General features: G+C 43.9%; 1 protein-coding gene across 1 annotated transcript in view; it reads left to right on the forward strand.

Moving 5' to 3' along the window:
• SLC22A23 (solute carrier family 22 member 23) overlaps positions 1-20726 on the forward strand; it is a 331330-nt gene that overhangs the window by 62993 nt on the left and 247611 nt on the right. Inside the window, exons 2-3 of the mRNA XM_033934828.1 lie at positions 4726-4829; positions 20210-20364. Of these exons, the coding sequence (XP_033790719.1) occupies positions 4726-4829; positions 20210-20364 (259 nt within the window). The remainder of the gene's footprint in view (positions 1-4725; positions 4830-20209; positions 20365-20726) is intronic.

Below are 20726 nucleotides of genomic sequence, written 5' to 3' on the forward strand. Positions count from 1 at the left end.
CCTTCACCCCAGTCCAATCTAGCACATTTTCAACATATCTTTTCCTGGTTCTTCCCCCTGCACCAAATATGGCCATGTTTAAATTCACCTTTTGCACAGTTGTTTGCTTCCAGACAGAATTTCAAGCTCCTAGGTGTTTATGTGAAATTAGTGCCTAGTTGGTCCAAGTTGCAGCCCATGGGTATAAGGTGCCAAAGGATGTCGGGCTAGTTGGCACCTGGCCCAAGATGCTAAATGCAGTGGATAGGACAATGTTTTGAGGAAGGGAAGGAAACAAAAATAGGAGAGAATGGAGGCTTCATGATGTCAGATTCTAGTCCGGTTCCAATTGAGCTGGATCAAAAGAAGCATTTCTGGCTCAAAAGGTAAGACACCCAAAAATGGGTCAAATGAGATGTTAATTCAGTCCAAAAGGGAAGCCTTTATTGTATAAGTCCCAACAAGGATCTGAGTTTCAACAATATAACAATTGTCTTCATCAGGGGACAAAAATACCAGATACGCTGATACCAGAAAGCTGTTCAGATAAAAACAAGTCCTCATTTTCTTACTTGCAAAAGCCATTTCTGGGTGGGTGGGAGGCTAAAATCATCACGGATCCTTTTCCTTTTCTGGATTCTGTGTCAAAAGGTAAGAGCACAATTTTTAACTAGAAACCCAAAATTTATTAACAAAATAAGAAAAGACAAAAGGAGCAATGTCCGAATAGGCAAGTAAAAAAAAAAAGAAAATAAACAAAAAAAAAATTGTGGGCTGGTGTTGGGTCTTTCAGTTAAGGGCTCCTTTTACGAAGGTGCGCTAAGCGTTTTAGCGCGCGCACGCACCGGATTAGCGCGTGCTATAGTGCTTGATAGCCGAAAATCTACCGCCTGCTCAAAAGGAGGCGGTAGCGGCTAGCGCGCGTCAATTTAGCGCACACTATTCCGCGCGTTAAGGCTCTAACATGCCTTCGTAAATGGAGCCCTAAATATTGCCAGCAACCAAAAAAATATTAGTGTTAACAGCACAATATTAGTATTATCCTGTCAAACTCTGGCAGAACAAGTGTGAACATCAAAAAGCATTTTGGAGGAAAAGGTCTGAGTATAAAATGATATGGTTGCTAACATAGCAATAGTTTGTTTGTTTGTTTTTTTTCTCCATCCATCATCTCTTCACAACAACCCTAAATCTAATCTAATCTAATTTGGTCTTCGATTTATGTACCGGGTCATCTCCCAACAGAGCTCGACTCGGTTTACAAGTAATTAAAGACCAGAGAAATAAGAACAAAGGGCATAAAACAGGGGTGTCCAACCTGCGGCCCTGTGAACTATTTTGTACGGCCCTGGTCAAGGGTGATGCAGTGTTTTCCTCTGCTGCCCCCGGATGTTTACTGTCTTGCCAGTTCCCTCCTCTGTCTTGCTGCAGTGTTTGCGCGGCCCCAGAAACATTTTTTTCGGCCAGTGCGGCCCAGGAAAGCCAAAAGGTTGGACACCCCTGGCATAAAAGGAAATAAGTATTATAGGGCTATCAGTTCGTTGAATCTTTAGGTATATACTGTTCAGATATTGTGTAAATAATAAAGTTTTTAGGATTTGATGAAATTGTTGTAACTGACCTATCAATCTGTATGGCACAGTGCAAAATACCTGCACTGCAAATAGTTGGGGAGAAGGGGAAGGAAAACAGGTGCTTCCAGCACTGGTTTAAATCTCCCAAGAAAGAGACTCCCATTTTGGGATTTTGCTGGCCTGTTCAGGACAGACAGGCGACAAGCCTTTGTCATATTACTTCCACCTAGTTCATGAATATAAGTTCTCCAAGGTCTCCTGCAGTGGTAGCCTAATTTGATTCTCAGTTAGCCTTAGAACCTTCCCATCAATGCCACTTCCAGGGACATACGACAATTGCAATAAAATTGCACTTTTGTTCTGAGCCTTTGGCATTTATCTGCGCCACCAATGGCTCTGCCGGTTCAGATCCTTAAAAAAATAAAAATAAAATGGGGGAGTTATGGCAGAAACAGCAGCAGCCTTGATGAGTTACAAAGGCTCAGCACTTTTCATGCCACTGCCACATTTTTCAGAAAGGGGGGGGGGGGGGAGACACATTGAGTCTGGCTAGGGAAAAAAATAGGATGTCCTGCATTAGAGTGGGGGAGACAGGCAATATGGTGGCTTGGGCAGGAGGAGAACTCTGGACACAAGAGAGGTGGAATATAGTGTCAGAGGGGATATGCGGGCTTAGAGGGGATGGGAATAAAGAATAAGGATAAGGAGGGGTTTGAATAAGTTGATGGGAGATGCTAGACACAGGGTAAGTAGGGAGATGGGATATTCTGGCAAAGCTGTAAGTAGGACACCAGAGGGGAGAAGCTTGATATAACATAGGAAGATGAGAAGATTCTGAACTTAAGGGGGGGGGACTGGAGCACAGAGGAGCTGGAAGAAAAGAATAGTGCTGTACATAGTGGAAATAGAAAGATGGTAGATTCTGGACTGAAATGTTGGGGAGGGGGATGATGCTGGGTGATTGTGTGTGTGTTGGGGGGGGAGGGGGTTAGAGGAGATGCTTGTGTGACTTCTGTAAGTTTGTGGTGTTATGTATTATAAGATTTGCTCTGTAGGTCCTGAGTGATTTCTACTGAGAGACTACCAAGATCAGAATTTTTTTTTTGTGCCATCATTGGGAAAATGTTAGTTCTGCTCTGTACCCAGTGTTGAATGAAGGTAACTTCAGTGAATACAACAATTAACATGATTTAATGTACAGTGTTGGGTCAATATTTTTTATTTTAGAATCACAAGTTACATAATTAAGCTGCTGCTGTTTTTGCTGAATATGACCAGTGATTGCAAAGCTATTTTAACTTATAGCTGGAGACTGTAAGTTGCTTTCTTTTATCTTGTGGCATCTGCTTGACAGGTGTTCCCCCCACCCACCCCAACACACTCCATAAGGAAGCTCCCTTTTGGGGGGGCATCAGGGAGAGGCAACATCTCATGTTTCTTCTCAGGCAGCAGATTGCCTTGAGGCTATCCTGCATCTGATTCTTCTCCCAAGAGGCTGGGGGCTTGTTGGTCAAGGCTCTGAGGCCCAGCAAGTTTCCTGTTTTTAGGCATCTCTGGTGGGGTTAGAAAAAAGACAGGAGAAAGGAAAACTGACAGATTTGACACTGTGCTTATAGAATTGACAATTTTAAATCACACAATTAAAGGTATTTTATTTCCTGCTGTAGCTCCTTGTGATTCAGAGCTTAACTCCCCATTGACCCAGGTGCAAAATGAAGTACCTGTATTACATATAATATATAAATCATTGTGATTGTAACCGCAGAAAGTTGGTATATCAAGTCCCATTCCATTTCCCTTCTCTTAAGGACTGATAATCTCCCTCCTTCCCACCTCCAGATCCGACAAATCTCCCTTTCCTCTTCCCTCAGGACTTTTATCTTTCTTTCTCTCAACCCCTTATGAGCAGTGACATAAATCTGAGGAATGAGCCAGCACCCAGCTCTTCTCATGCCGCTGAACTTCACTGCCATGGCCATACCTTCCACTAGGGGTTCTTCCATTTCTAACCTTGGGTATGGAGTTTACTTCCCAACCCCCACCTGGGGTTGAGCACCTATCCCCATGAATTCTGCAGATCTGCCTTAAAAGTGGTCTTCTGTTGGTCTCTGGCAGTGGCAGCATTGTACATTTTGTTGCCTTCGGCTCCAAAACTTTCCCTCTGACCTGGCTTACTCAAGCAGAAACAGGAAGTGATGTCAGAGGGAAAGCTTTGGAGCAGGCCACAAGCAGCGTTTATGCAATGCTGCTACTGCTGGGGACCAATAGAAGACCACTTTTAGATGGGGAGTGGGGGTGGTAAAGCTATTGTATTGTTCTGATAGGGATGGAAGAGATTAGATATTTGAAGCAGACTGGAGACACTGCAAAATGATATATTTTTTAATCGTGATAATGTATTAATTGCAGTGTTAACTTCGACTAAACTTGCAGTTCTACTCAAGTGTAAACCATTTGTGGTCTAACATCATAAGACTGAAGGTCCATCAAGCCCAGTGGCCAATCCAGGTCAAAAGTATTTGACAAGATTCCAAAGAGTAAAACAGATATTATGCTGCTTATTCTAGTTTTTTGTTGGTTTTTTTTGTTTGCATTTATAATATACTGAAATTATAGTTCACATCAGTGGGAAGAAACAGCTGAAATAATATATAGGAAATTAAATTTAGGACTTTAAATCCCACCTTTCATCTTTAGTCATTCAAATTTCTATATCCACACAGAATACCCCTCTATAGATAACTTCTTTTTAAATCTGTAATCTTTCAAGCTTGGAGGGATCAAAGTAAATATACCTTGCGGGGAGGGGGGGTGCCATAGTGTACGGTTGCACGGGTGCAGTTATGACTTGCTATGGCCCTGGAAGAAAATCTTTATAAAGACAGTTAGTAAATCTTGATGAATGTATAAATACACATACATACTGTATATAGTTTTACCATACTGCTAAGAATTTGTATATTCACCATCTCACAGAACGAGAACATTTTTCCTTAAATGAGTTCAAAGGTCTTAGGGTGACTTATTGAACCCTAACTGAGGAAAAGGTATCCTGGCTCTTCATGTACAAGGCTTGTTGAGAATTTGATAGTTGATGAAACACTGTTTTTTCCACTTGTGTTTGGGGATAGAAGTCAGTCTTAAATATACTTCTTTTTCTTTTATCTTCTAGTGGGATCTCGTTTGTGATTCTGCTTGGAAGGTCCATATTGCCAAGTTCTCTTTAGTTGTTGGACTAATAGTTGGCTACCTGGTACTGGGATGCATTGCTGACTGGTAAGATTTTGGGGTTATATTTTTTAATGGAAAATTTAAACAATTTAAAATGTTGTCTTTTAGTATAGCTATAGTACGAGTTCACCTCTGTATTATTCAAGAAATTTATCACATGATCTAACCAAACCATATCGACCATTCCCAGATCCAGACACATACTATAGTTATCAACCTTGTAATCTCCCTGGGAATGCTCAGGCTAATTTCTTGTTGTAAACCGCCTAGAACCAGTGGCGTACCTAGGGTATGTGGCACCCGGGGCCCATAATTTTTTGACACCCCCCCATGTAAAAAAATATTTTTTGTAATAACCATGAAACTGAATAAATGGTCATAATAGAAACAGGCAGTGAAAATTTTCTTTTATTGAACCTCATATATGTAACCATTATTCCAAACATACCATAACATAACATAAATTATGTCTGAATTGTCATGACATCAGAAGTACATATGGAGTAGTTGCAGGTGATGCTTGGGACAGTTCTGATTGTGTTAGTTCGGTTTTATGTGTTTTTGAATAGAAGGGTTTTTATTTCTTTTTTGAAGGTTTTGTAGTTTGTGGTCGAGGTCAATAGGTTGTAGAGTTGGGGGTCGAGTGTTGCAGCTCGAATGGCTAGGAGGTTGTCGAACTGTTTTTTTTCTTTTGACGTTTTTGGTTGGAGGGTGTTTGAATGGTGCGTGAGTTCTCCTATGTCTGGTTGAGGTGGATTAAATTATTTAGCTGAAGAAATTAGTTACCCCCCCCATTCCACACACATTAATTCTCTTCCATTTTTGTTCCCATTATATAAAAATACTGATAAGTTCTCAGAAAAAAAATACATTAAAATAAGAAGTGAAAACAAAGGCCCCTACAGATGAGAACATAACATAAGAATAGCCTAACTGGGTCAGACCAATGGTCCATCATGCCCAGTAACCCATTCTCATGGAAGCCAATCCAGGTCACTAGTACCTGGTCAAAACCCAAAGAGTAGCAACATTCCATGCTACTGATCCAGGGCAAGCAGATGTTTCCCCCATGTCTTAATAACAGACTATGGACTTTTCCTCCAGGAATTTGTCCAAACCTTTCTTAAAACCAGCTACGCTATCTGCTTTTACCATAACTTCTGGCCACTTCATTTTTAAGCTGAGATCTTTCCTTCCAAACAGAGACTTTGCTAGATGTCAAATACAGCACAAGGTAACTTCACACGGACTTAGCTGTGCAGGAAATGTGAATCTCCTCATACACCCACCATATAGTGCAAAAATGTGCAAAGGTCTGGTTTTTTCTTTCGATCACTACATAGACTAATGCCACACAAGCAGCGCTGTTACAAACATATTCTGTAGGTCAGTGCTAAGGTTAACAAAGTTTCCTTCCTTGGACCAGAAGGAGATACTGATAAACCACTGGAAGAGATCCCAAAACAACACCCAAAGACCCACTCAGTGTGTGAACCAGTTGAGTGGAGTGGACTAACTGGGGGGTGGAAATGGGCCCGGAGTTTGCTCAGCAGAATTTCCCAGACCACCTCTTCCTCTCAACACATTGACACGCTGCCACCACCACCACTAGGAACACCTCACTGGGTAGGCCAGCTATGCTATAAACTTTATAAAACACATTATTTTATTTTCTTATAAAGCACATATTTTAACTGAACTCTCTGACATCCTCAGCCTTGCCATTCACAAAAATAGAAGGAAGAAAAGTTCCCATTTCCTGCTGTCTCATGTCCCCGGCCTATACAATATTTTTCTTCTGCAGAGTGCAGACCCTTCAAAAATCTGACCAAATCCTCATTTCACTTGCATTATAAAGTACTGAGGATGCCATCTCTCCCCAATCCCAGGTCCTAAAGTCTAAGACAGTAGCGCAAACTAGTACTGCCAGATTCAGGAAAAAAAATTTCGATTCGATTCAGCCTATTGAATTGGTTTATCGATTCGATTTTCCTGCCCAATTGGGTGTTTTTTTCAAACATCCTGGTGAGTTTATTTTATAGCTTTTTCACCCCCCCTTTGGCTTCTCCTAACCACACTGGCGCTGTGGTGTAAATAAAATAAAGAAACAAAAAGGACTTTTCCTCTCTGTTAAATCCAGCTCACGTTTGCGGTCTAACACCAGCTCTGGCAGGATACACATTTCAAATCTGACATATTGCAATCACAAAACAGAAAATAAAATTAGTTTTTCTACCTTTTTGTTGTCTGGTTATTTTTCAAATCTTGTTGGTCCAAGGCTCTGGTTGTCTTCTGATAACTTGCTTGCCAGGGTCTCCTTCTTTCTTCTTTCTCCATGCTAACCACCCATCTGCCATCTCTGTCCTCCCCTTCCGTTTCCCTTCCCTCCCCCGGATGTCTGGCATCTTTCCTTTTTTTGTCTCCCTCCACAGATCCACCTTTTCTTAACTACCCTTTCATCCAGCAGCTCTCTCTCCTTCCCCACCACCCCAGGGTCCACCATCTCTCCCATCTCGCCCCTCCTCTGACGTCAGAGGAGGGGCGGGACCGCGGCGGAGGAAACAGCCGAAGCAGGCAAAGATCGCTGGCATCGCGATCTTGCTGCAGGCTGTTTCCAGACGCGACACCCGGCGCAGGGGGGGGAACCGGACCGGACTGGGAGCACCCCCTCAGGGCTTGGCACCCGGGGCGGACCGCCCCCCACGCCCCCCCCTTGGTACGCCACTGCCTAGAACTGAAAGGTATTGGTGGGATAGAAGACATCAATGTAATGTAATGTAATTAGTATGCCTTTCTTCCACTAGGCGCAGGATATTCTGTTGTGTTTGATCATGCACAACAAAATGTCGTACTGGTGGAAATATTGGTGTGAAATTTGGATCATGGCTCTTATTTTCAAGTCTTTCTAAAACTGTCTATTTTCCTATCTGTTTACCTTATTGTAGTTCTGGGACATTGAGGCTGGATTGAGCTTTATCTATTTTAATTAATGGTTTTATTGTATCTCCTACTCTTTTGGCCAAAGCAAATGGCCATTAATCAAAGCTGTAATAGATTTAGTTTCAACCCTCTTATGTACAAATTATTTAAATTACGAATGTGATGTTCCAGCTTGTGCATCAGTGGAGCATATGCCAAAGCTTCATTGATAATAAACTGGTAGTGCTAGGTAGTAAGGGAAATTACAGTATAATAAAATTTGCCAAATCAGTGGTTCCCAATTGGGAGTCCATTGAAGCTTGTGTAGATATGCAAGAGTAGGAATTCAAAGCTCAGGAAGCAAGCGCCAGCTTCTCCAAACCTAATCTCCAGCACTGGACCACTTCATGCTGTGCGTGTAGATTGCAGCATGGGGTGCATTGACCACGATGGCTTGGACTGTTAATTTTTTCCCCTTTTTTTGGGTGCCATATAAGGGGTAGAGGGAATGAAAATGATCTGACATTGTTATGTAATAGAAAAAAACAACAGAAGCCCAAGGGTTCCACAGTAAGAAACGGAAATCCAAAAAACCAAAAGAGACTATGGAAAAACAATGTTCTTGGATCATCGTTAATTAAGAGATCAAGTTCAAATAACAGGTAATGACATCCACTTGAGCAAAAAACACCCAGTTGTTCATAACAAGACCCAACACAGGGTCCAAAATACTTCTCACATATAATGAGTGATCAGACAGATGTTTACACCAGTATCATGAAAATACAAACAGGAAACTTCAGGGCCAGTCATGGGTGACATCAAACATGAGTTGGAAGGAAATTTGTATTTGTTTGTATTTCTATGATACTGGTGTATACATTTCACTGATCATTCATTATATATGAGCAGTATTTTGAAAACAAAAAGGATTACTTTATGTGGCGTATAACTAGAGCCTCTAACACCTCTAGCCTTTACTTCATACTCAGATCTTTCACTACACTCCCTACTCTTACAGATTCTTCCACGTCCCCATCCTCTGCTCAAAAATGGGTAGGATTAACCAATAGGCCAAGTAGGCACATGCCTAGGGCCCGAAATGGTCAGGGGTGCCCGATGAAGGTGGGCATCAACATTGTTTTTTTCCAAATGGCGATGGCCCCTCCAGCATCAATCGGCAACATGGGCCCCCCCCCCCCTCGATTGGCAACGTGGGCCCCACCCCAATCAACGGAACGTAAGACAAGCAAGCAACGTGGGTAAGAAAGGCAGCGGGAACTGTAATTGTGCAAGCAGTGCTGCTTGCCCAAAGCTTCCCTCTGACACAGCTTCCTGTTTCTTCCTGGGCACAGGGAGGGGTGGGGCGGGGCAGGGGGCCCAGTGTACTTGGGTGCCTAGGGGCCCTTGACAAATTAATCCTGCCCTGGAAATTATTAGAACATAAGATGATCAGGAAGTGTTCAGCCCAAGGGAGAGGACACATTAAAAATGAAGTGAGATGAATAGTGGCTAGGGAAGATGATAGGACCGTATACAGAGGGACACTCGATGAAGTTACAGGGAAATACTTTTTAAAACCAATAGGAGGAAATTTTTTTTGTTCACTCAGAGAATAGTTAAGCTCTGGAATGCATTGCCAGAAGTTGTGGTAAGAGTGGATAGCGTAGCTGGTTTTAAGAAAGGTTTGGACAAGTTCCTGGAGGAAAAGTCCATAGTCTGTTATTGACAAAGACGGGGGAAGCCACTGCTTGCCTTGGATTGATAGTATGAAATATTGCTACTTCCTGGGTTTTGGCCAGGAACTAGTGACCTGGATTGACCACCATGAGAGCAGGCTACTTGGCTTGATGGACCATTGGTCTGACCTAGTAAGGCTAATATTCTTATGTGCCCTGCTATGTGTATAGGCATATGAATGGATTGAATTAGATTAAGGTCAGAACTGCATCTACCATATTTTTGTTCCATAAGATGCACTTTTTCCCCCAAAAAAGTGGGTGGAAATGAAGGTGCGTCTAATGGAGTGACTATAACCCACTCCACCCCACCCCTGAGCATCTTGTGCTTGCTATTGTAGAAAAATACCTACTGTACCCAAATGTAATACCTTGAGCAGTCATGAGAAGCCCGTTGTGGCGTGACCAGGACGAGGAGGACCAACAGCTGCCAGTGCCGCTGGAGACCATGCAGTGGCGGCTGGACGAATCTGGGCAGTGCGAACAGCAACTGCTGAAGGAGATTATCTAAATGAATAATGGGATAATGGCCAAATCAACAATGGTTGGTCAGCATATGTTGTAGTTGATAGGAATTGGTAGAGGGAGACAGGACGGTAGGATCACAGGATGACAATCAATGGGACACTGTTACCAGAGTACAAATTATATTGCAATGATAGATGAGATCATCCTAGGAATATAAAGAGAAACTTGCCAAAGAGGCAAAAACTCATAGAAATAACTTTTTCAAGTACAGTGGAAACAGAAAACTTGTGAGGTGCAAAAGGAGCACTCGGAGAGGATAAGGCCATAGCACAGAAACTGAATGAATTCTTTGCTTCAGTCTTCACGGAAGATGATGTAAGAGATCTATCTGAACTGAAAATGGTTTTCAAGGTTGATGATGCTGAGGAACTGAAAGAAATTTTGGTGAACCTGAAAGATGTACCGAGACAAATTGACAAGTCAAAGAGTGATAAATCACCTGGAGCACATGATAATACTGTACATCCCAGGATACTAAAAGAAAGCAAACATGAAATTGCTGATCTGCTGTTAATGATCTGTAGTATCTGAAGATTGGAAGGTGGCCAATGTTACATCGGGGTGATCCAGGAAATTACAGATTGGTAAACCTGACTTTAGTGTCGGGCAAAATAGTGGAAACCTATTATAAAAATTAAAATTACAGAACACGTAAACAAACATGGTTTAATGGGACAGAATCAGCATGGGTTCAGCCAAGGGAGGTCTTGGCTCACAAATTTGCTGCATTTCTTTGAAGGTGTGAATAAGCATGTGGATAAAGGTGATGTAGTGTATCTAGATTTTCAGCAAGCTTTTGACAGTTTCTCATGAGAGACCTCTGAGAAAATTAGAGTCATGGGATAGAGCAATTCTGAATTGTTGTAGCCCTATATGTAACTTGGTGTTGGGGATTTCTATCTTTTATGCTGGTGTTGGGGATTTCTATCTGGTAATGAGGCCCCTTGCTATTTTCTGTCTCTTAACCTCCCATCTTGAGATTTTTCTATTAGCTAATGAATATACTACCTTTAGATGAGTTTGGAAGTGTTTATTCCAATATGTATCCTTATGTCTGTTTGGTCTATTGTGTGTTTTCTTATAAATTCCAAGAACTTTGGATTGGTATATAAGTGTAAATAAATAAATAGTAGGCAATGCTCTATTGTGGATTAGGGATTGGTTATTGTACAGAAAACAGAGGGTAGAGTTAAATGGCCATTTTTCTCAATGGAGGAAAGTAAATAGTGGAGTGCCACAGGGATCTGTACTGGGACTGGTGCTATTTAACATATTTATAAATGATCTAGAAATTGAAATAAGTGAGGTGATTAAATTTGCAGATGCCACAAAACTATTCAGAGTTGTCAAAACACACGAGGACACTGAAAAATTGCAGGAAGACCTTAGGGATTCAAATGGCAGATGAAATTTAATGTAGACAAATGCAAAGTGATGCATATTGGGAAGAATGATCCAAATCATAGTTATGTTACGCTAGGATCCACCTTAGGAGTCAGCACCCTAGAAAAAGATCTGGGTGTTATTGTAGACACTATGCTGAAATCTTCTGCCAGTGTGTGACTGTGGCCTCTGTACAGCCTTTAGATGTTCACTTTGAGAGGTTTGCTTTTGTTGAAGCAATGAAACCTCCTACAGTGTTCTCACCCAGCTGATGAAAACTCCTTTTGAAATACTTGCCACCTAAAGTTTCTGATCTAGAAAATTTTGTTTTGGTGGCAGTTCCTTCAGCACACAGGGTTTGTGAGTTACAGGCTCTGGCAGTTGATCCACCTTATACTAGATGTCATCAGAGTAGTTCTCTGTGTGCATCTTAGGTTCCTTCCTAAGGTAGTGCTGAAATTCCATCTTAGCCAGTCAATTGTTCTACCAACGTTCTTTCCCAAATCTCTTGTCCATCCTGGAGAAAGTGCACTGCACATCTTGTACTGCAAACAAGCCTTGTCCTTCTATCTGGAGCGAACTAATGCTTATAGAGCACCTAGTTTTTTTGTTGTTTTTTTTAACCAAACAGGATGGGGCCAGCCATCGGGAAGCAAACTTTATCCAGTTGGCTAGCAGATTGCATCTCTTTTACTAGGCTGAGCTGACTCTGGAGGGCCACTTCATGGCTCACAGTGTTGGAACCATGACTGCGTTGGTAGCCTGACTGAGATCAGCCTCTATTCAGGAGATCTGCAAGGCTGCGATGTGGTCTTCTGTCCTCACTTTCACATCTCACTACTGCATTGAACAAAATTCCTGATGCAACAGCCAGTTTGGTCAGTCAATCCTGCAGAGATTTTTTGGGGGGACTAGAACCCAACCTTACCCTCCTAGGCCCATTTTGCTCTTGTTCCAGGCTGATCAAAACAGTCTTAAGCTTTTACCTGTTGCAGGCCTCGAATGTTCCCCTTTTTTTTTTTTGCTTGCTAAGTCTGATAACTAGGGATTCCCACATGTGAAAATATGATAATCCTGTTTTTCTTTGGAGAAAGTGAAGTTACTCATACTCTGCAGATGTTCTCTGAGGATAGCAGGACATATAGTCTCACATGCCTACCCTCTCTCTTAGGAGTTGTATTCTCTCAGCTATTGTACTATATTGCCTTGGTACTGCATGGCATGCATAGGTAGAAGGTGTATGCATGTATGGTGCAACTTCTAAAAATTAATATTAGAAGCTGGGGAGTGAATCTGTACTGGGCTCCATTGATGTGAGAATGTGTCCTGCTGTCCTAGGAGAATAACTGCTACAGATGAGAAACTTCATGAACTGAACTAGGAATGGCATTGGGGTTACAGAAAACATTTCAACTACTAATACTTTGCCATCTTCTGACCACACTGAAGGCATTCCTACTTCCACAAGTGCTTCTAGTTCCAGCACACCACCATTGAACTATTATGCCCATGAGTTCAGAGTCTTCTTGCCCTGCAGAGAAGAATATGCCGATGCCAAATTCACCACCCTCCTCCATTGTTATCCATCAATGTTGCAGAATTTGCAGGGTCAGTACCAGCAGCCACTGCTAAATATGGCAGAGATGGAGTAGAGCTTCCTACAGGGCTGTGGAGTTGGCATCGGAAGCAGTTTTGGGGCTATGGAGTCGGGGTCGGTGAAAATGTGCCAACTCTGACTCCTAATAGAGTTAAATTGTATGCTGTGCAAATATTATAATGCTTAAATTTCTTATTTTACAGATGATAATTTGATTAACCCATTTGTTTCAGGATATGTTTTAGAATATATTTTGATATCAAGTTCTTTGATTACAAAATGTAATATACAGTATTTTATATTTATACTAGTGTTTAAGCCCATTACATTAACGGGTGCTAGTAAAGCCTCCTTCCCTCGCATGTCCCCTATTTTCAGGCCCAGCTCCAGCTCCAAACCCATTTTTACCCCCCCAGTCCCCTTCTCCCATCTTTTCCCTTTCAGCCCCAGCCCCCTTTTCTTACCAGCAGCATTTCCCTCCCCACTCCACTTCCCTGTGCAGTAGCAGCAGAAGCATACCCTCCCCCTCCATTTTCCTGTGCAGCAGCATTTCCCTCCCCCAACCCACTTCCCTGTGCAGCAGCACCTCTTCCCTGCTCCCCCGGTCCCTCTTCTTTGCTCCCCTGGTCCAGCAGCACCTCTTCCCTGCTCCCCTGGTCCAGCAGTACCTCTTCTTTGCTCCCCCTCACTGCCTTCCAGACTTTGTCCCACCCCCACTCTCCGAAACCAGCTTGCCTGCCTGCCTGCCATCCCCCTATGCAGTAGAACTCTTCCCCCCCACCCCCCCCCCGCCAGCAGCACCTCTTCCCTGGTCCCCGGTCCCTCTTCACATATTTGTAAAATGGCCTAAAACAGAAGTGTGCCATATTGCATTGCAGTTACAAAATGATTTGCAGTGGATCTTTGTACCTGCCTGCCAGCCATCGCCCTGAGCAGTAGAACCCTCTCCCCCATCCCCCCTCCCGCCACTATCACCGCCGTGCAGCTGACCCCACTGACCCTCCCACCGTGAGACGACCATCAAACCTACTGGCTCCAGTAGCGGCCGCATCACACTAAAGATGCTGCTTCGCGGCCTTCCCAAACTCTGATTTCCTCTGCCGGCATCTCTGATGATGTCATCAGAGACGCGGCAGAGGAAATCAGAGCATGGGAAGGCCACGAAGCAGCATCTTTAGTGTGATGTGGCCGCTGCTGGAGCTGGGAGGTTTGTGCGTCTCGCGGTGGGAGGGTCAATGGGGGTTCATTTGCGCTGGGAAAGGGGGCACGGGGGGAGGGGGGTGATGACAGCAGCGATCTTACAGTGAGTGAGGGAGGGAGTCAACACGCGCATGCGCACTCTTGCCTGCCTCAGACCCTACAGATCATGGAAAATGGAAAACGGAAGCACGTAGGTAAGAGTGCGCATGCGCACTTAAGGTTTTATTATATTAGATTAATGAAAATGGCACCTAGAGAATGACATGGGGACAGAGTTTGTCCCTGTGAGCTCTGTCCCCGTAAACTCCTATATAGATATATAAATAAAGGAGTCAAAGTGGAGATACCATAACTAGAGGAGTCAGAAGGTTTTATGTATTGACTCCACAGCCCTGGCTCCCACTGAACCTTAAGAAGACCCTGGAAGACAAAAGACCAAATTTCAGTATATTCCAAGTCTTGAATCTCCTGTGGTTCTCCAGGTGACCCCCCACACTGCACAATGGAATAGACTGGATCCCAAACTGGAGTAAATATGAATCTTGCCCTTCATTTTTCAAAAGCCTCTAGCAAGTAGTGAAGCTGAGACAGCTGTCTGTTCCTCATCTTGAATCCTCCCCTTCCTGGTTGTTTTTGATTGCATTTTTTAACTCTGCAGTTTCTTCCTCCTTTGTGCTTGCAGCTGAGTGAAATTATTTTCTTTTGGACTACAGTACTTGGAACCTTCGTTTTACAATTATCTTTGGTACCTTTCCCCCTTTTTTTTTTTTTACATTTCCCTTGCTCAGCAATTGACGTGGAAGTCCTTGGTCAGTTTGGTCGTAAACCTGATATATGTACACCCTGAATTTTTCTCATAGATGTCTATGAGCAATGGCTGGGCCCCTCCCCTTCGTCAGAGGCTCATAAGAACATAAGAAATGCCTCCGCTGGGTCAGACCTGAGGTCCATCGCGCTCAGCAGTCCACTCACGCGGCGGCCCATCAGGTCCAGGACCTGTGCAGTAATCTTTTATCTATACCCCTCTATCCCCTTTTCCAGCAGGAAATTGTCCAATCCTTTCTTAAACCCCAGTACCGTTCGCTGCCCTATAACGTCCTCTGGAAGCGCATTCCAGGTGTCCACCACACGTTGGGTAAAGAAGAACTTCCTAGCATTCGTTTTGAATCTGTCCCCTTTCAACTTTTCCGAATGCCCTCTTGTTTTTTTATTTTCTGAAAGTTTGAAGAATCTGTCCCTCTCTACTCTCTCTATGCCCTTCATGATCTTGTAAGTCTCTATCATATCCCCTCCAAGTCTTCTCTTCTCCAGGGAAAAGAGACCCAGTTTCTCCAATCTCTCAGCGTATGAAAGGCTTTCCATCCCCTTAATCAGTCGTGTCGCTCTCCTCTGAACACTCTCGAGTAACGCCATATCCTTCTTAAGGTATGGTAACCAATACTGGACGCAGTACTCAAGATGCGGACGCACCATTGCCCGGTACAGCGGCAGGATAACTTCTTTCGTTCTTGTTGTAATACCCTTCTTGATTATACCTAGCATTCTATTCGCTCTCTTAGCGGCCGCTGTGCACTGTGCCGTCGGCTTCATTGTCATGTCCACCATTACCCCCAAGTCCCTTTCTTGGGTACTCTCATTCAATAACATCCCTCCCATCGTATAGCTGTGCCTCGGGTTTCTGATTCCCACATGCAATACTTTACACTTCTCAACATTGAACTTCATCTGCCATCTCTCTGCCCATTCCCCTAATTTGTCCAAGTCCCTTTGCAATTTTTCGCAGTCCTCCTTTGTCCAAGCTCCACTAAATAGTTTGGTGTCGTCCGCAAATTTTATTATCTCACTCTTTGTTCCTGTTTCTAGATCATTTATGAATATATTAAATAGCAGTGGCCCGAGCACTGAGCCCTGCGGAACACCACTCGTGACCTTCCTCCAGTCTGAGTAGTGTCCCTTCACCCCTACCCTCTGTTTCCTACCCGCTAACCAGTTTCTGATCCATCTATGCACGTCTCCGTCCACCCCATGGTTCTTCAGTTTCCGGAGTAGACGTTCATGAGGCACCTTGTCAAAGGCTTTCTGGAAATCTAGGTATATGATGTCTATGGGGTCTCCTCTGTCCATCTGTTTGTTAATTCCCTCGAAGAAGTGCAATAAGTTGGTCAGGCACGATCTCCCCCTGCAGAAACCATGTTGGCTGGTTATCAGAAGTTCGTGTTTTTCAAAATGTTCATCGATTTTTTTTCTTTTATCAGTGCTTCCGCCATTTTCCCCGGAACAGAGGTCAGACTCACCGGTCTGTAGTTTCCCGGGTCTCCTCTTGATCCCTTTTTAAAGATGGGCGTAACGTTGGCTATCTTCCAATCCTCCGGAATCACACCTGTTTTCAGAGATAGGTTGCAAATTTGCTGTAGTAGTTCCGCTATTTCCTCCTTTAGTTCCTTCAGCACCCTTGGATGGATTCCATCCGGACCCGGGGATTTGTCAGTTTTTAGTTTTTCTATCTTTCTGCGCACATCATCAAAGCTCACTTCTATGGATGTTAACTTTTGTGCTTGATTGCCATTGAAGATTTGTTCAGGTTCCGGTATGTTGGTTGTGTCTTCACTTGTAAATACAGACGAAAAGAACATGTTAAGTCTTTCTGCGACCTCTTTCTCTTCCTTCACCGTCCCTTCCTGTCTCCGTCGTCCAGCGGTCCCACCTCCTCCTTAGCCGGCTGTTTCCCTTTAACATATCTAAAGAACGGTTTGAAATTTCGTGCTTCCCTGGCTAGTCTCTCTTCATACTCTCTTTTGGCTTTTCGAACCACACGGTGATATTCTTTTTGATACTTCCTGTGCTCTCTCCAGTTTACCTCAGTTTTGTCCCTTTTCCATTTTCTGAATGAATTTTTCTTATTGCCTATCGCTTCCTTCACTATTTTAGTTATCCACGCCGGGTCTTTTATTCGACTCTTGTTGCACCCTTTTCTGAATCTGGGGATATATAGATTTTGCGCCTCGCTCACCGTGTCCTTGAGAAAGGACCAGGCATGTTCTACCGTCTGCCATTTTTGGGAAGTGTTCCTAAGTTTCTTCTTTACCATTCCCCTCATTGCTTCGTAGTTTCCCTTCCTGAAGTTAAAAGTTGTCGCTATGGTTCTCTTTCCTTTCAGTATTCCTACTTCCATCTTGAACTTGATCATATTATGATCGCTGTTTCCCAATGGTCCCACTACTTCCACTTCCTTTGCAGGTCCCCTTAGCCCATTTAGGATTAGATCCAGAGTGGCATTTCCTCTTGTCGGTTCTCTAACAAGCTGTTCCATGAAGTAATCTTGTACAGCCTCCAGAAATTCTGTCTCCCTAGCGCATCTTGAGCTTCCAAGACTCCAGTCTATCCCAGGGTAGTTGAAGTCTCCCATAATAACCGTGTTACCGCCTTTGCATTCTCGCTTCATCTCGGCTTTCATTTCTTCATCGATATCTCCGGTTTGTCCGGGTGGACGATAGTATAGGCCTATCTTTATTTCAGGCCCTTTCCTTCCTGGTATTTTAACCCATAGCGATTCTAGCTTGTTGGCCGTCTCCGCTGTGTCCATTCTTGTCGATTGTATGCTTTCTTTTATGTATAGTGCTATTCCACTGCCTTTCTGTCCTGACTGTCCTGGCGATAGAGCTTGTACCCCAGCAGTGCTGTATCCCATTTGCTTTCCTCATTCCACCATGTTTCAGAGATTCCAATGATGTCTGTCCTTCGCAATGATCATGGCTTCTAATTCCCCCATTTTGTTTCTTAGGCTCCTTGCATTAGTATATATGCAATTTAGCTCCTGGAATTTTGTTGCCTTTAATTCCTTTCCCTGTGCTTCGGTCTTTAGATTCTTCTCTTTGGCTACAATCTTTCTAACCTCCTCTTCTTGGTTAGTCGACTCCTGTAATTTGTCCCTTGTTTCTTCCCAGCCTTTTTTCCCCTCAGTATCTTCATGGGATACCTTCTTCCGAAACATCGACGCTTGGTTGACTGTCGACTTTCCCCTTCTTCTTAGTTTAAAGCCTGTTCTATTCCTCTCTTGACATTGTTTGCTAGAAGTCTAGTTCCCGCTGTGCTCAGGTGCAATCCATCTCTCCTGTAAAGCTTGCTCTTGCCCCAGAACGTCGTCCAGTTCCTCACGAAGTGGAATCCTTCTTCCTCACACCATCTCCTCATCCACGCATTTATTGATTGTAGTTCCTCCTGCCTTTTCACATCTGCCCTCGGTACCGGTAGGATCTCTGAGAACGCTATCTTCTGGGTCCTCATCTTCAGCTTCCTTCCCAGAATCTTGAACTGTTCTATCAGCGAACTTCTTCTGTAGTCTCTCTTGCTGACATCATTCGTCCCAATGTGGATCATTACTGCAGTCTCTCCCGTCTCCGCTCCTTCCAGGATCTTTCCAATTTTGTCCACGATGTCCTTGGTTCTCGCTCCTGGGAGGCAGGTCACTAGTCGGTCCTCCCTCCCTCCTGCTATGTGGCTGTCCACATGCCTCAGGATCGAGTCCCCCACTAGGATCGCTGATTTTCCCTTCTTCAATGTTCGCTTCGGTCTCAGGTCAATGTCCTCGGTGTGCTTCGCTCTCTCTTCTTCTGGGCATCGACTGGCCAATTTCTCTTTGTGGGTGTCTTCTTTGAGGTCTTCTGCTTCTTGTTCTCCCTTCGATGTAGGTGTAGCTTCTTCTATCATCTGAAGCTCGTTCTCTTCCACCCTCCTCTTGTACGCTTCTTCAATGAATTTCTCAAGTTCCCTGACTTCCTCCTCGATGTGTCTCTCGCTCGTGAAATCTTCAGCTGTCCTGACTGGGTCTTCCGTGGTGTAAAGTCCTTCTAGTTCCTGTATCTTGTCCTCTAGTCGCTTGACTTCCTTCTTCAAGCTTTCCAGCTCCTGACACCGACCGCATGCATACGACTGTCTCCCCGAGGGGAGGTAGTCATACATATGACAGTCGGTGCAGAACACTGGAAAGCTCATCTTCTGGTTTCCCTCTGCTTCCATAGTCATTCCTACTTTAAGATAACACTTAAGATTACGTGTTCCTTGTGTGCCTGCTTTCTTCAGCGCTTTCTTCTTGTGTGTGCTGCCTTCGCTCTACCTTACTATACTTTGTTTGTGTTTGTTCTTTGTGTGCCTGCTTCTTGCCTTCTTCTTGTGTGTGCTGCCTTTGCTCTACCTTACCTTACTGTTGTTTGTGTGTGTCGTTCCTTCTGCGCCTGCTTCTTCTGTACCTTTCAGTCTTTCACTGGTGTTCCTGGGTGTAGTAACTTGGCCCTTCTTGAAGCCCTTCGCAAAGGCACTCTCGTTAAGGCCTTTGCCGCGCGCCGAACAGCTGGGCGCCGTTGGCTCCTCCCCCTTTAAGGGGTAGTCCGGCGCTGCCTCTGACGCGGGGGGGGGGCGGAGCGAACTCTCGCCGCTTCCCCGAGCCTGGTTGCCTGCTGTTACTGCCTCCTTTCTTCGGTGCTCGGCACCAACGCTGTCTTCCTCCCCACTGAGCAGTGAAACGCTGCCTTTCTCTTCGGCTCTTTATGCTGTGGCTCAGTATTCCCTACCCCAATCAAGCTGGCAGTTGATCCCGAGTCTGTTGCTTGGCAGTGCACTACATTTGCTGCCAAGCTACTGTCCTGGTCCTATATTGTATTCATGTTTTTTTTAAGACAATCATTTATATATTAGCATGTTCCTGTGATATCAAAGGTTAATGCTAGGGGAAAAGTACTTTAGTCTTATTTCTTACTGTGGGATATAACCCCTGCGGCTGGCTAAAAAACTAATGCCTGCTCAATGCAGGCGTTAGCGGCTAGTGCGGCAGGCTGTTTAACGCGCAGTATAACGCACGTTAAACCCCCTACCGCAGCTTGATAAAAGGACCCCTTAGACTTCCTTTAAAAAAAAAAGTGTGATTGCAATCATTTTTCTTCTGCATAAATTAACATTGTGATTTAGTCTTGGGTGTTTAGTATTATGCTCTTAATTTGAATTTTTTTTTCTTAAGCAAAGCCTGTTTTGTGCTTACCACCTTCTCTTGTTTGCCTTTTCTTTAGGGTTGGCCGGCGGTTAGTTCTGCTCTTCTCCATTGTCTTTATCCTCGTCTTTGGACTTTGTGTGGCCCTCTCTGTGAACGTCACAATGTTCAGCACACTCAGGTTTTTTGAAGGGTTTTGCCTGGCAGGAGTAATCCTCTCTCTGTTTGCACTACGTAAGTAGCTTCTCTATAACTATATACTTGCTGTCGGTGTCTTTTGGTGTTTACCCATGACAAAGTTGTTCTTGAAGTTGCAGAATAGACATTGCTGTCTGGTGCACCTCTGCAGCCCCTTCAAATGACTCTTAACATATAGCTTTTGCCTGCATGGAGAGAAGCACCTTTTTTCTCGTCTGAAAAAAAAAAAAAAATCAAATAAATGGCCTCAGGCTGGGAGCTTGAGGGTTGGGATGAGTAATAATGGAGGGCATTTGGAATAAACAAAAAGGTTTACTTTATGCTCAAGAGACTCTTCCTTTTAAAAAGTTTGTTTATACCAGTGTCTCGCAAACTGTGTGTGCCCCAAAGAGATTCCA

The sequence above is a fragment of the Geotrypetes seraphini genome, chromosome 2 (assembly GCF_902459505.1).
Source record: "Geotrypetes seraphini chromosome 2, aGeoSer1.1, whole genome shotgun sequence".
NCBI lineage: Eukaryota > Metazoa > Chordata > Amphibia > Gymnophiona > Dermophiidae > Geotrypetes > Geotrypetes seraphini.